This window comes from Apostichopus japonicus, chromosome 21 (genome assembly GCF_037975245.1).
Source record: "Apostichopus japonicus isolate 1M-3 chromosome 21, ASM3797524v1, whole genome shotgun sequence".
Lineage (NCBI taxonomy): Eukaryota > Metazoa > Echinodermata > Holothuroidea > Aspidochirotida > Stichopodidae > Apostichopus > Apostichopus japonicus.
The window spans coordinates 10,915,233-10,929,718 of NC_092581.1; the positions used below are offsets into that span (position 1 = coordinate 10,915,233).

Sequence of the window (14,486 nt, forward strand, 5' to 3'; positions counted from 1 at the left end):
CTCCCTTCTGTCATTGGCACTTTGATGTGTACTACGTTAGGTTGGATATAATAAATTTAATGAAAAAGATACTCATTGACGTATTCAAACTTATTCGAGACAAAGGAAGAAATAAAACGCGTTTTATTTTTAGGCTAAGCTTCGAATTAGTAGAAGTAGGCGCTAGTTAACGATGTAGTTATTAATTGAGCGATGTCATTGGTTAACTATAGTTGGTAGGCGCGGTCCACGAATGTGTCACTCTGGATTGAAAAACTTGAGTTTTAAGTACAGCACTTGGAACGGGTGACCATGTCTCCAGTCAATATATAAGCTATGCTTTTCCACAGAGGTGCAATTATACTAAACATTCGTCTATAACATCAATGGCTAACAAATGGCTCTAGAGCTTAGGCTCAAAGCCCTCCTACGTTTTCATTGTCATCTGTCATTGAGAAGACGGGCTCGAAAACATGACCAAGTCACTACAACGGGTGCAGCCTATTTTCTTGGTAAAGAAGGTTGACTAGCTAATTTAACGTTTGTTACAGTAACGGAGTAGACTTAGGCCTAGCCTAGGCCTAGCCATTGTAAGTTATACCTCAGTAACAATAGCGCTACGGAACCATCAGTATAGGCTTAGGCCTAGTTATACTGTACATAGGCTGTACATTGTAATACTAGTTCTGTCTGTGGGTCCTCCCAATGTCTGAATAAATCGTATGACTAAGCCTAATCTAGCCCTAGCCTATTTTAATAAACAGTAATGGGTACAATTATAGAATACAGGGCCATTCATTAACTCTTCCCAGCATCCGGATGCGCGGATGCGCGGTGTGTCTGTACATGTCCGTACGTGTACGTATGACGCCCTCTAAAATTCCATCACGTATTTCATTTTGACTCCGCATCCGCACATCCACCACGGGAGTACTAGGAAAGGACTTAGATAATTTTCGAAAAGTTTCAACATATACCATCACATATTTCATTTTGACTCCGCATCCGTGATCCACCCCGGGAGTACTAGGAATGGAATTAAATAATTTTCGAAAAGTTTCAACATATACCATCACGTATTTCCAATACTGAAAGTCCCGTATGTACGAAGATATTCCACATCAATAGTGTGTCGTTCTTAAAAGGCATCCGTACATGTGCGACGCCCTTTAAAATTCCACCACAGAAGTACTAGGAAAACTGAGCATCCGCGCATCCGGATGCTCAGATAGTATCATCGAGTGGCCCTGTATTCTATAATTACTCCCAGTAATGTAATGGAGTACCATAATGCTGAGTTTGGAGTCGCTGCCCCATTGAGCTTCTTTCTTGTTGCATTCCCAATCTCTATTTTATCATACGCAACAAAAACACTGTAAATTAATATAGAAAGAGACTGAAATAAGTTTGTTGAATTGAATTACTTAGCTTGAGTTCAGTCAGACTCAGAGTACTAAGAATCTACCATAGATACTCAGTGTGACTGAGTCCAAGCCACATTGAGTCCCTTATTCTGCAGGTCTTGCCCTGAGTCCCGGATTATCTAACTTCTGTCACTTCAAGTCCCTAACTACAGTAGGCCTATGTATGTCAACTGTCAAGTCATCCTGAGTCTCTCAAATGCAAATTCTAATTGTGAATCCACTTCCTCTTTCTTTCCAGTAACAGTAATTACAGGATGTATTCACAAACGCAACCATCAGTTACGATCTTTGTGATGGAGATTTCTGTCATGAACAATTTCTCAAAACAGCGATCAGTTGTAACAGCGCTAGCTCCATCCTCATGCAGCACGCTTAATATTCATATATCATAGGGGATTAACACTGATGTATTTCTGTTTTCAGCTCCATCCTGAATGCACATTAAAGCTCACCCACATTGTTTTAACCATGCCTATATCTCCAGTCTCAGCACACTCACTATGTCACTCAAAGGTTTCCCCCACATCTTTATGTAAACTTCACCTCAACTGTTCAACGCACAACCAGTTAACCAATGGCACACAGCTTTGGTCGCTGCTGTACAAACCATGCCTGGTTTATTATACAAGTTAAATGTTCATAATCTAGACATTTAAGTTAGTAACTACAGTAGTACAATTTCCAAACGGTTTTTATCTCTACAGCGAGGAGCATTTCAAGCCTCTCTGATGCCTATGCATCCACTATAATCGAAAAAGGTCTAAGGAGTGATCCTCACCAAAAGGATGTCGTAGCAAAACTTGAACACTTTCATGATCGTCTGCAAGGATACCAACCAAGAGAACCGAGCATCCTCGATAAGGTATATAATTCATAAGAGAATACAGTAGAAAAAGAAACCTGTACCAGCCATATTATGTAATGCATGCTTGCTGGGAGCATAGGGTAATGGAGTTCCAACAAATTCCTGTATTGTTTTGTGGCATTGTCTCATATATTTGTTGTTTTTAGTTTACTTGTTATTTTTGTTTCATTTATATATTGTTTTTGTAGGTTTTTGGTGGAACGAAACGGAAAGGTGGACCGAAAGGGGTTTATCTTTACGGCGCTGTCGGGACTGGGAAGACAATGCTAATGGACATGTTTTATCAAAATGCAGATGGAGATAAGAAACTAAGAACTCACTTCAACTCATTCATGCTGGATGTTCACGCAAGTAAGTTTCTAACATGTGAATCAACTTGACAATTCATACAGTTTGAAATTTCATTCAGCATAATATTAAAGTGTATCAAGTAATGAGTTGAATGATGTATGGTTTTCATAGTCTCAGGGGCATTTTGATTCAACAAATGTTTAAAGGGGACACAAACCCAATCCTCGTCTTTAGCTTATATAACAAAGATCTATCGGAAGATCTACTCCCCCAAACAGTTAAGAAGATTCCTTACCCTGTTTGAGAAATATCCTAGTTTAAAAGTCACATCTGAGAGCTGTCCTCTTGTCAGTCTGTGATGTCTTAGTAACACTAGGATACGAAACCCTTTAACATAATCTCTTTGTAATTTTCTTTTCACATTTTCACGGTGGAATATTAAAATAGATTGACACTGAAACCAATTCTATCATTAGGTCTTTAAGAGCTTCAGTGTTTAAGAGTCAGCATTCGCAAAGTCCATCTCCATTACAGAAACAAATAGATTTAATAAATAAAGAAAGAGATAAATGAATGGAAGCCCATGTGGCTCGATGATGTCACATTTAGACTTGCTCAAGTCTTCATCCTTATGTGCGAAAGAATTAAATCTGTGATATCTACCAAATAGAATATCTTTATCACTAAAAGGTTCAGTTTGTGCTTTCTTTATTTTTTAGGTCTTTCAATAGTAATTTTGAGATATGAGAGTTTTTATTTCTTCTTGAAATTAGTCAAATTTATACTACTAAACGTTCAGTTATTTTTTTTTTTTTTTTGATACACATGATCATTGATTACAAATTGTTATAACATGGAATAAGAAATACCCATTCTTATTTGATTTTATGGATGTTTTTGCTTCTTTTTCATAACAGGAATCCATGAGGTGAAGAAAACTGTTCCAAAGCACCAAAGACACAACAAATCCAATCCATTTGATCCCATTGCTCCTGTGGCCCAGAAAATCAGCCAGGACACGTGGTTCTTATGCTTTGATGAATTTCAGGTTTGTGTGAATGGATTTTATCCACTAAAAGAGATTGTATACAAGTTAGATTGTTGCTGAAAGCCTTACAATAATGAGATGAATGTCAAGGGCTTCAATATGTTAGATTCAGCATTTACAAAACCAATCTCCATGAAGAAAATAAACATTGTAATAAATAGAATAAAACATAACACAGTTGAAGAATATGTGGCTCAATGATGTCATATATCTAGACTTGATTAAGTCTTCAGCTTTGTGCGTGAAGGAACAATGAACTTGCGATATCTCCCGAATGGAATAAGATTTTACTTAGCTGTTGTTGGAAGTAGTTAATGACAGTTATAAGCTGAGGCTAACATGGGAAAAGCTTGTCTTTGGTTTTAGTATTGTAAAAAACTGGTTTGGAATTGGAGGTGTCAACTTGTGGTTGATAAGAGAATTATTTGATGAAAAGGAGGCGATGAAATTGATTCAAAGAGATATGCAAGAGGGCATTGAATTTGATTTTAGTAGATGGTTATAGAAGTCATATTTATGAAAACTTGGACTCATGGTTCGTCGTTGTGTGAAATGGTAGACGGGGAAGTGCAAATTAATTTACCATTTTGTTAGAGTACAGATCAACTTATGATTGTAGTTTTAGCTTGTAAATAAAAGTAATTTATTCTTTCTCTTTTGTATAATCCTTCAATTATTGATTTCTGGTAGTTTTGTAAAGAAATTAATAAAAGTTATCTCAATCACATAGACCAACAGTGATAGTTGAGTTTGAGTCTCTTTCAAGTCATTTCAATTTTCATTTCTGATCTTGTTTCATTTGCGTTTTCTGTTTTTTCAGGTGACAGATATCGCAGACGCCATGATCCTGAAAAGGTTATTCACGGAACTGTTTCAGCGAGGGGTGGTCGTGTTTGCAACTTCAAATAGACCTCCAGATGATCTCTACAAAAATGGGCTACAAAGAAGTAACTTCCTGCCCTTCATACAAGTATTGAAGGTTTGATCTCAGAAATTATCCATCTCAGTTAACAGTTTGAATTTTCAGTTTTTAATCTTAAAGGGACTCAATAGTGAAGCCAAAAGTAACATCGCTAGATGCTTACAAAATTATGTGAAGAAAGCATGGTTCACATCATGTTACCGTGAAAACTTGTGAATACAGAGAATGTCATCAAATTAATGATGAAAATTATACAAAAATTATTATTTCAATACTGTCACATAAATGCTAAAAGAGGTGACTGTTGAAATCGTTTCAAAACTTGGCGGCCATTTTTTTGTGTCACTGTAATTGCTGTAAGTAACATTTTTATTTTGTTTTTTATTTTGTAATGATTGATATTATTTTTCACTTTTCTTTGATCATAGGATCATTGTGAAGTCATTCAGTTGGACTCTGGAATAGACTACAGGACAGGTAAGCTATGGTCACATCCTGGACTGATGAAGGGGGTGGCAGGAGGGTTCAGAAGGGTACTGTCTCAGCGACCTGGGTGAATGAGGAGGCATGGGTAACGTTGGATTGAAGAACAATTTATTCTCATTTAAGCATAGGACAGGAAAAATGAGGATTTCAATTTAGCCTGGTGACACAAATTTCCCCATGACCAACCAGTTTCTTAGTGTCCATGATGGTATCATTAAACATTGAGAAAATTTGTAACTGCAGGCTGTCTTGCTGCCCACAATTAGTCAAATCAATTTCTATTCCGGACTTACAATAATTTGTTACTTTGGTTTATAATATCTACAATATCTACAGATCATTTACTGCTTGTTACTTCATTAAAGCAAATGAAATGTGATATTTGAAGTGAATGGTCTCCTGTAAAAGCAATCAAATTACATTCCTTTTAATTATGATCACTTCTTTAAAGAAGGAAACAAGTTAATGAAGTCTAGTAATCTTATAGATCTCTCGTACAAACTACAGCAGTGGTATGTACAAGATGTCAAAGGTGGGATTGCCAAGTTTCTAAACTTTCCCGACTGATTTAGGCAAGGGCTGACAGAACCTGTATGGAAGCGCTAGGGGCCAATTATTCTCTACTAGTGTAATTGGCAGTAATGTTGATGCATTTACTTATTGTTATCTGTCATATACAGGTTACTGTGAAATGTGTTATTGAATTCTTATTTATTAGTATTATTATTATTATTATTATCATTATTATTATTATTATTGTATCTTTTTGATTCATTGAAAGCTTTACCAAAGGGAGGAAAGACCTTTTTTGTGAAGTCTGAAGATTCCCAAGCAGAGTATGAAAAGGTCTACAATAAGATGATCCATATGGAAGGAAAAGGTAAAGTATATTCTACAAATATTCATTAAGTGTACAATGTTATGATTGATAAAAAGAAGAAGTCATTATCAATAATAATTTATTTCGGGCATATGACAAGGGTCCTGTTAGGTAATTGTGTTCATTCATGATTGTAACTGCTCCTGTGGTTGGATGTAGGGAGGGAGTTTTTTCTTCTTCTTATTTGTTAGCTACAAGGTTTAACACAATTTTTCTAAGATCAAAGTGCTAAGTAGTTTAATTTTAATGTGTAAAAGTAGGTTGGCCTGACGTTCGATCCTAGCAGGATCTTCTTCAAAGGCTGAATGACAAGTAACAGTAACAGAAGGGACAAAAACAGGCACAGAATACAGACAGGTTAATGAGCATGGTGAACACAAAAAGATAGATGTAAGGGGATTAGTAGACAAGGGATGGAGAGAAGAAACAAAGAAAGAAACCATCAGGGGAAGAGGAGAGGTAGGAGATAAACAGTGTAGGGACAAAGAGAGGATTAAGGGAAGGGGTAGGGAATAAACTGGAGAAGGACAAAGACAGAAAGGTGTGGAGAGAAAAGGGTGGAAGATAGCTTTGAGAAGACGAGTTTAATTTTAGCATGTGTAGTATACATACATACCTAAGTTTCTACCAAAGTTTTCATGTATGCACCGCTACATCAGTATTAACTCTTGGTATGTAAACATTACTTCATGCGCCTCATCTGAAATTTCAATGGATGTCAAACTGGTAGTTGCATGTCAGGTGATTGGCTACATACAAATGCATCTTCTTATTACCATTTATGAATACAGGAGATTGCTTGCTCCAGAATTCTAAATTTTGAGAATAATTATCTTGTCTTCAGTATCAGCATCACGTTATCAAAGCTTAATAAGGGACCTTCGTATCATCTCCTCTTTGGAGAGATTTAGTTAACCAATTGCGATGCTGAAGATTTAGCCATGTTTCTTTCTGGTCTCAACTATGTTCTCTAGCTCTTCTGGTAAATTTTTGGTTGAAGCATGAAACACTCTTCTTCTCATTTTCTCTTTTATACCGGATGTTCTTTGCTTTAAAGAAGAATCCAAGAATTATAATAAATAGGCAGACTCTGAAGTTCTTTCTGTTAATTTTTGCCCAAAGTTTTTTATCTGATTTGTTACTAAAATTCTGTAGCAATGCATTTCATTAGGACCTGAGGCAAGTGTCATTAATTTCAAAAAAACGAAGACAATATTTGAAAAATAGTTACTTTTGCTATGCAAGGATTAATACTTGTAAAGAAGTTTGATGACAACTGAATTTTCAAAATTCAAACAGAAACATTCATTACTAACTCACTGAGTAATGTTTATCTGATAAAGACAAACGGGAGGGTCCCTATGTTGTCATTTGATGCATTGCAATGATTTGTCAGGGAAATACTCTGCAGGTTTCATAAACTTGCTGACTGGGTGAGGATGTAAAGTATGATCACATCACTAACATTTTTGGAGCATCTGTCCCTACGGAAGTCTCAAAACAAACTTTCTTATGTTTGCAAGGTTCTGTCCATGGGGCCATGTAAAAGTTGCGTTAAGGGTGGCTTGTCAAAAGTTGTGTGAAGGGGCTGCCATTCCATTCAGTGGGGCTTAAAGGAGGTGAAAATTATTCAATTCCCTGTCATTTTACTTTGTGGTATTGAGAAACAGTGTTGTGGTCCACTGTCATTGTAAACATTAATTTGGTATTGAGAACAGCATTTCACAAATGCCAAGTTCTCTATCTTTTTAATATAAATCAAATAATGTATAAAGATACTAGACGTTAGTAGTAGTCTAATGTCATTTAATAACTTGGTCAACTCTGCAGCTTCTTCATAATGATGATAAAAACAGTAAAATCTCTTTTATATCTTTGTTGAAAAGGCTTGCTGTTTTATCAGACGTATTATAATGATGAATCAATTTATATAAAGGTTGCTGTTTTATCAGACATATCACTACTGATGATGGTTCGGTTTATAATAATCCTTCAAGGAACTCTTTATATTTCAGAAAATGACAAGAGGGTGCTAAATCATCTCGGGAGAAATCTCACAGTTCCAAAGGCTTGCGGCCAAATTGCAAGGTTTTCGTTTTCTGATCTATGTGAACAGGTGGGATTACTTTGTTTTAAAATCTTATGAAATTATATTGCATCAGCAGTTTTCAGATTTTTATTTGTCATGAAAGAAATCTTATGGTAAACTTGATTGAGTGGGAGATAATGTAGATTTCAATAGTGTGTGCAAATGGGGGGGGGGGTATCCTTTACCTGAATTTTGACTAATTAAGTAGGAACATATTCTCATCATCCTTGGTGACATTTGCCATCGATTCTTACAAAGTATTTTTGAGATATCACTAGTTGAAGTTGTCACAGTGTGTACCATTTGAGTAAACTAGTGTGATGTGGTAGTTGTACTCAGATAGGGTAATGTTCTGTTCGGCAATATTTATCTTTTCCTAAGAGCATCCAAACATTATAGCAATAAATGCAATGCTTATAGTGTATTATATTGATATATGCACTCCAATATTGAAGTAAAAAAGTTGGATGTGAAGTTATGAAGAAAACCGTGAAACAAATTCATCAGTGTGATTCTTTGTGATATACACCTGTTTGCTTCAAGTTTAATTTTGGTGCAAAACATATCAACTTCAAATCTTGTGAGGTCTAAAGAATTCAAAGCAAATTTCATCAAGATGCTTTGCATATGCCAGTGAAATTCATCACGGCTTCATATCAGAGAATGTTAGCACTCTTGATGTATTATTATCATTGTTATTTATTTTTGTGTGTCTATCTTAGGCTTTAGGAGCAGTGGATTATCTTGCCATAAGCCGTGAGTTTGACATTGTTTTCATCGACCAAGTTCCTCAGATGTCACTCAGCATGAAAACAGCTGCCAGGAGATTCATCACAATGATAGATACATTCTACGATCGAAAGGTCAGTGAAATCATATTGTCTTCTCTAACCATCATAGAAAGCTACATGATATGACAGAGCCATTGGTCGGTGTGATTCTGATTGGACCAGAGCCTCTGCAGACTTTCGTTGTCAAGGAAACGTTTTTTTTTCCTTCTGAAGTCTAGGCAGCTGTGTGTTGCCATAAAAGAGTAGTTCAGTGGTTTACCATTATTAATGAGAGATAAAGTGCAAAATACAAACAACTTTTCACCAAAGCATAGAAATATCTGATTTACAGGTTTAGAGAAAATGACATTCGTAACTCTTTTGGAGTTATTGGCAATGAATATGAAAAAATTCTTGATCATATTCTTTGCAAATGAAGATGACCTGACTCATCTCAGTACATTTCTGCAAGGGTCAGAGAAAAGACAGTTGCTGAAGCAGATAGGCCAGACAGAATCAAAATATGCAGGTTAGGCTGGGAATTGTGCTCAAGCCTAAGGCCTTAAGGGTCTGTCTGTCCGATAAATTGCAAGATCTTGAGTGGAATGAGCTATATATTGCTGTGTGAATTTGGCCCATAGGCTACCTATTGAGAAGTTCTGCACTAGACTGCTATGTTTGACAATATGATTAGTTGTATCAGTTTCAGTCAACTTGATCCAAGATTTTACATGGTGTGTAGGAATCTGTTGTGCTCACTTGAAGGAAACTATTAAGAGCTTTGTTTTAACAGTTTTTGTTGTTTCATTGAGATCTCTGCAGAAGTGCTGTGTGCAAGCTTGGGAAAGCAATTTGAACATTTTAAATAGGTTTTGCATATTGTGCATGTATGTGTGTGACAGATACAGTAAGTGGTATTTTGGGGGAAACATTTTTTTTGGTATTTTTTGGGAGAGAAGAGGAAAACTATTTGCTGGATCTTTTTCTTTGTACCTTCCAGCCTTGATTTGTGAAGATGAACAAATCATAGAATTAAAACCAAAAATGAAACTGTTAGAGAGTATCAATTTGAAAAAGAGCATGACATTAATTTGCATTGTTTGTTGTTATTGTTGTTTTGTAGGTGAAGTTAGTATTACAAGCTGCAGTTCAAATGGAGGAAGTGTTCATCTCAGGTGACTTGACACAGCAAGATGTGGATGACAACATGGTGTTACTGGATGATCTAGGTATACAGCAGGTATGAACAGCTTAGGACAAACATTATTACATTATGGACTGTAGGAATACAGCAGGAATGAACAGCTTAGGATAAACATTACATTATATACTGTAGGTATACAGCAGGTATAAACAGCATAGGATAAACATTACATTATGTACTGTAGGTACACAACAGGTATGAACAGCTTAGGATAAACATTACATTATGTATTGTAGGTACACAACAGGTATGAACAGCTTAGGATAAACATTACATTATGTACTGTAGGTATACAACAGGTATGGACAGCTTAGGATAAACATTACATTATGTACTGTAGGTTTAGTATACAGCAGGTATGAACAGCTTAGGATAAACATTACATTATATACGGTAGGTATACAGCAGGTATAAACAGCATAGGATAAACATTAAATTATGTACTGTAGGTATACAATAGGTATGGACAGCTTAGGATAAACAATACATTATGTACTGTGTGTATAGTATACAGCAGGTATGAACAGCTTAGGATAAACATTATTACATTATGTACTGTAGGTATACAACAGGTATGAACAGCTTAGTATATACATTACATTATGTACTTGTAGGTATACAACAGGTATGGACAGCTTAGGATAAACAATACATTATGTACTGTGTGTATAGTATACAGCAGGTATGAACAGCTTAGGATAAACATTATTACATTATGTACTGTAGGTATACAACAGGTATGAACAGCTTAGTATATACATTACATTATGTACTTGTAGGTATACAGCAGGTATGAACAGCTTAGGACAAACAATACATTATGTACTGCAGGTATACAACAGGTATCAACAGCCTACATTACGTTATGGACTGTAGGTATACAGCAGGTATCAACAGCTTAGTCTTCATCACTGATTATTGCACACTGGGTAACATCTTGGATGTAAAATTATACATTCTAGCTATAAATCAGTTCTATATTCACATTCACTTACAAGGTTCTGCTAAATAACTACTTTTATTTTTTTTTTGGGGGGGGGGCGGTTGAAGGAGGATGTAAACCCCAAGCCAGCTCCTTCCCCACCCCCGTATTCAGGCCTGGCTGCATTTCTGTCCATTGATATTAATTCAATCTTCCTCACCTGCAGGGTCCTCAAGTCAGCCTCTTCACCGGTGAAGAAGAAATTTTTGCATTCAAAAGAACTTTGTCAAGACTGAATGAAATGCAGACCAAGGAATACTGGAAAGAGTCAAAGCGAGCTCTCTGATGATTAGCTTTGATGCTTAGCTTTGATCTTTATTGAAGTCTTGTGTGCTATGAATGCTGGGATTGCTCAATGTCACGTAGCATTGCTCAAGATCCTGTAGACGATGAGGGCCAAGAAGAGATCTGTGAGCAATTGCTGGCTGGTTCTTCATAACGGCTCACTTATCTATGCCATTATCCCTTTGTGGACCTTGTGAACCATTTTGCATGAGTATTGTCTCTCAGCCAAATGTGGCAGCTACATTGGAAGGTGTAGTGGTGATATATGTTACTTGGGATGTGACACTAAAGTTATATTTATTGCTCTTTATGCTGCCTGTGGGAAAATATAATTAGAGTTGCATAGTGTGAACAACAGTTACCACTTTTGGGCTAGCGATTGTTTTAGCATTGATTTTGTAACTCATACCGGCTTTTATTCTGTATATCAGAGAAAATATATATATGATATACTTCATGTGAAAAGTTATTACAAGAAACTTCCAAACAAAATATACCTTGTCTTTACCTATTTTTTTCCTTGGGAGGAGGGGGAAGGGGGGACTGTTGCAAAATGACAACATTCTTGATATTGGATATGCCCTTATAGGAAAAGTAAAACCAGGTGCTGGAGCTGAAGGGTACAAGAGGCATGAATCCTCCCCCTCCCCCACACCTCCCCACCTCAGGTTTTGAGAATACACATAAAATTGCCCCTTTTGGTAACATAGAAGTGACTCTCTTTCTATTTGGTTATCAGCAGACTTTTCTTAGGATGTTGGACTGAAATATTCCATGGTTTGGTGTGGAAAGTGTAAAGAACAATGGTTTCGGGACAATGTGCCAGTGATGTGTGCACTTTAGCTCTGATTGCCATATTCCCCATTCCCCATTGTACTACAGATGTCCATACTTAAATACATAAGTCACAGTCCTCCCCCTACATCCCCTCTCCCCTACCTCCCCAACACAGCATAACCAATAAATAGGTTGGTCCAGTGACCCCTGTATTAGAACGAATACAACTGGAAAAAGGGTGTTACTACCTTCCCCACACAGGCTGAAAGCAAGATCGTCTTCATCTTGCCCATGGGCTACTCACGCCCCCCCCCCTCCCCCTCCACCATCCATCGTTGAACCTTAAGCAGTATAAACCTTGGTCGGATGATACCAGTACTCAAATAACTCACAACTTGTAACAGCTGTTCCTTCCTATCCCAAAGCTCAAAGCAAGAACTTCTAATTTCCTGTCTGTAGGCTGGACACACACAAAAAAGGCCTCATCAATTACAGAAGCTCATAAAATAAAAAGGGAGAAATAAACAACAACAACAGAATGAAAGAAATTCAAGTTTGTATATAGTTCTATTCTGTTTATTGACAATTTCAGTCTTTATTCTACATATATTGTGTGAAATAATTTATTTACATTAAGGTGCAATGAGATCCGAGTACATTTCATTTGCCTTCTATCCGTCTTTTTCTTGCTTATTTTTAATTCTATAAAAGGCTCAAACTCGTGAGATAAGAGATAATAATCAAGCAAGTGCTATTTAATTCCGTGTGATAATTTTGTGATAAAATGTTGACATAATATACAGCCGGTAGGTGCACACACACACAGAACAATCAAGAGTTATAGGTCACCAAACTCAATTCACCTCGATTTCTTTTTTTCTTTTTTTTTTTGGGCTGAATTATCATTAATCCAATTCTTTTGTGATTCGTTTAGTGGCAAACATGAATATTCATTATTTTTGAATGTCAGTCAGCCAATTAGAAACTATCCATATGAAATATATGATATATCCGAAAGGAGTGTCTTCTAATAGATATATCCGCTCAATGCAGCCTAAACTGTGATAATAGTTTCTCAGTTCACACCCTTAGTCATATATCTTCTTGTAATTAAACAGTATTGACTTCTCTCTGTGACGCTTGTCAGTTCGACTAGCTGTTCATTTGATTGGCTGTTAGTAAGTGGCACGTTGGTGCTATAGGCTACATGCGGCTGCAATATTAGCGTCAAGAATTTATTGAGCTAGCAGAGTTTATCACTTTTTACAAAAGCCGGAAGAATGTATATATATATATCTATATATATATATATCTATATATATATATATATATATATATATATATATATATATATATATATATATATATATATATATAATAGAGTGATGTAGATAAATATATATATATAGGAGTGGAATGTTTCCGACATTAAATGCCATTATTCAGTACAACAAAATATACAAATTCTGAAGATGACACGTATTTTATAAATGAGCTTAGGTCTTATAGTAACACTAATATTTAATATGAGCTTAGGTCTTATTGTAACACGTATATTATATATGAGCTTAGGTCTTATAGTAACACGTATATTATATTTTATATGAGCTTAGGTCTTATAGTAACACTTATATGACCTAGTAATTTATGGGACGGTCAACAAAGGAAAGACCCGCTTCATAAGGCACAAAGTGGCTGTGTTAACTCTTTGGAAGACTGTTCGGATTCATGATAAAAAAAGATCATGTCTTTGGAATCGATAGCTGGTTATTATAACATGCAACGCATGCGCAAACCAACGTCGTTGAACATTTTTAATGTGGAATAGTGTGTTACATATATATTTACATGAAAGAAGATACAATAATTTTAATCTTTGGCAAAATCAGCATCCGTCTGAGTTGTCTTTTCGATAAATTAGCAAATTTCTCTGTTGCTGATCAATGCTTAATACCCCAACCACCCCCCGCTCCCCCATAGTTGGATCTCCACGGTTGCAGATCGGATAGTGTGCCAACCCCTGAGCCCCAGTTTTGAGTCGATTAAAAACGTTATCAAAAGATTAGAACTCAAATATTGGCCGGCCCTGTTTAGGTCCATAACGACGATCGTTTAACCAAAGTCAATTCGGTGGAAATGAAGATACAAATACGGTGCTATCGCAATATACAGAAAAACCGGAAATGATCACGGTTAACGTGCTGCTCTGATGTTTTAGTAGGCCTATGTAACAGGGACGGATCCAGAAAAGGAGCCGGGTCCGCCCTGATGCAATATTCTGGAACTAAATATATGCAGCAGTAATCATAATTTTGCTAAAACCAGCATACATGGAAATATATTTAATTACAGAACGTTTCGCATTCGTTCCTGCTTTACCGATGTTTTCTAGTATCGAGTTTCGATATTAATTTCGGTGTCTATCAATTCTTCTCTCCCACACTCCCCCCCCCCCCTACCCGTCGCCATCTTGCGAGAAAATTC

General features: G+C 36.3%; 1 protein-coding gene across 1 annotated transcript; it reads left to right on the plus strand.

The window, feature by feature from the left end:
- Positions 1-323: 323 nt before the first annotated feature.
- On the plus strand, positions 324-13,890 carry LOC139962862 (AFG1-like ATPase). The gene is made up of 11 exons (XM_071963247.1): positions 324-491; positions 2,108-2,265; positions 2,457-2,619; positions 3,477-3,607; positions 4,428-4,586; positions 4,958-5,006; positions 5,797-5,895; positions 7,911-8,011; positions 8,707-8,847; positions 9,878-9,994; positions 11,107-13,890. Exons 1-11 carry the CDS (start codon positions 377-379, stop codon positions 11,224-11,226), a joined length of 1,353 nt encoding a protein of 450 aa, XP_071819348.1. The 5' UTR covers positions 324-376; the 3' UTR covers positions 11,227-13,890.
- Positions 13,891-14,486: the final 596 nt, after the last annotated feature.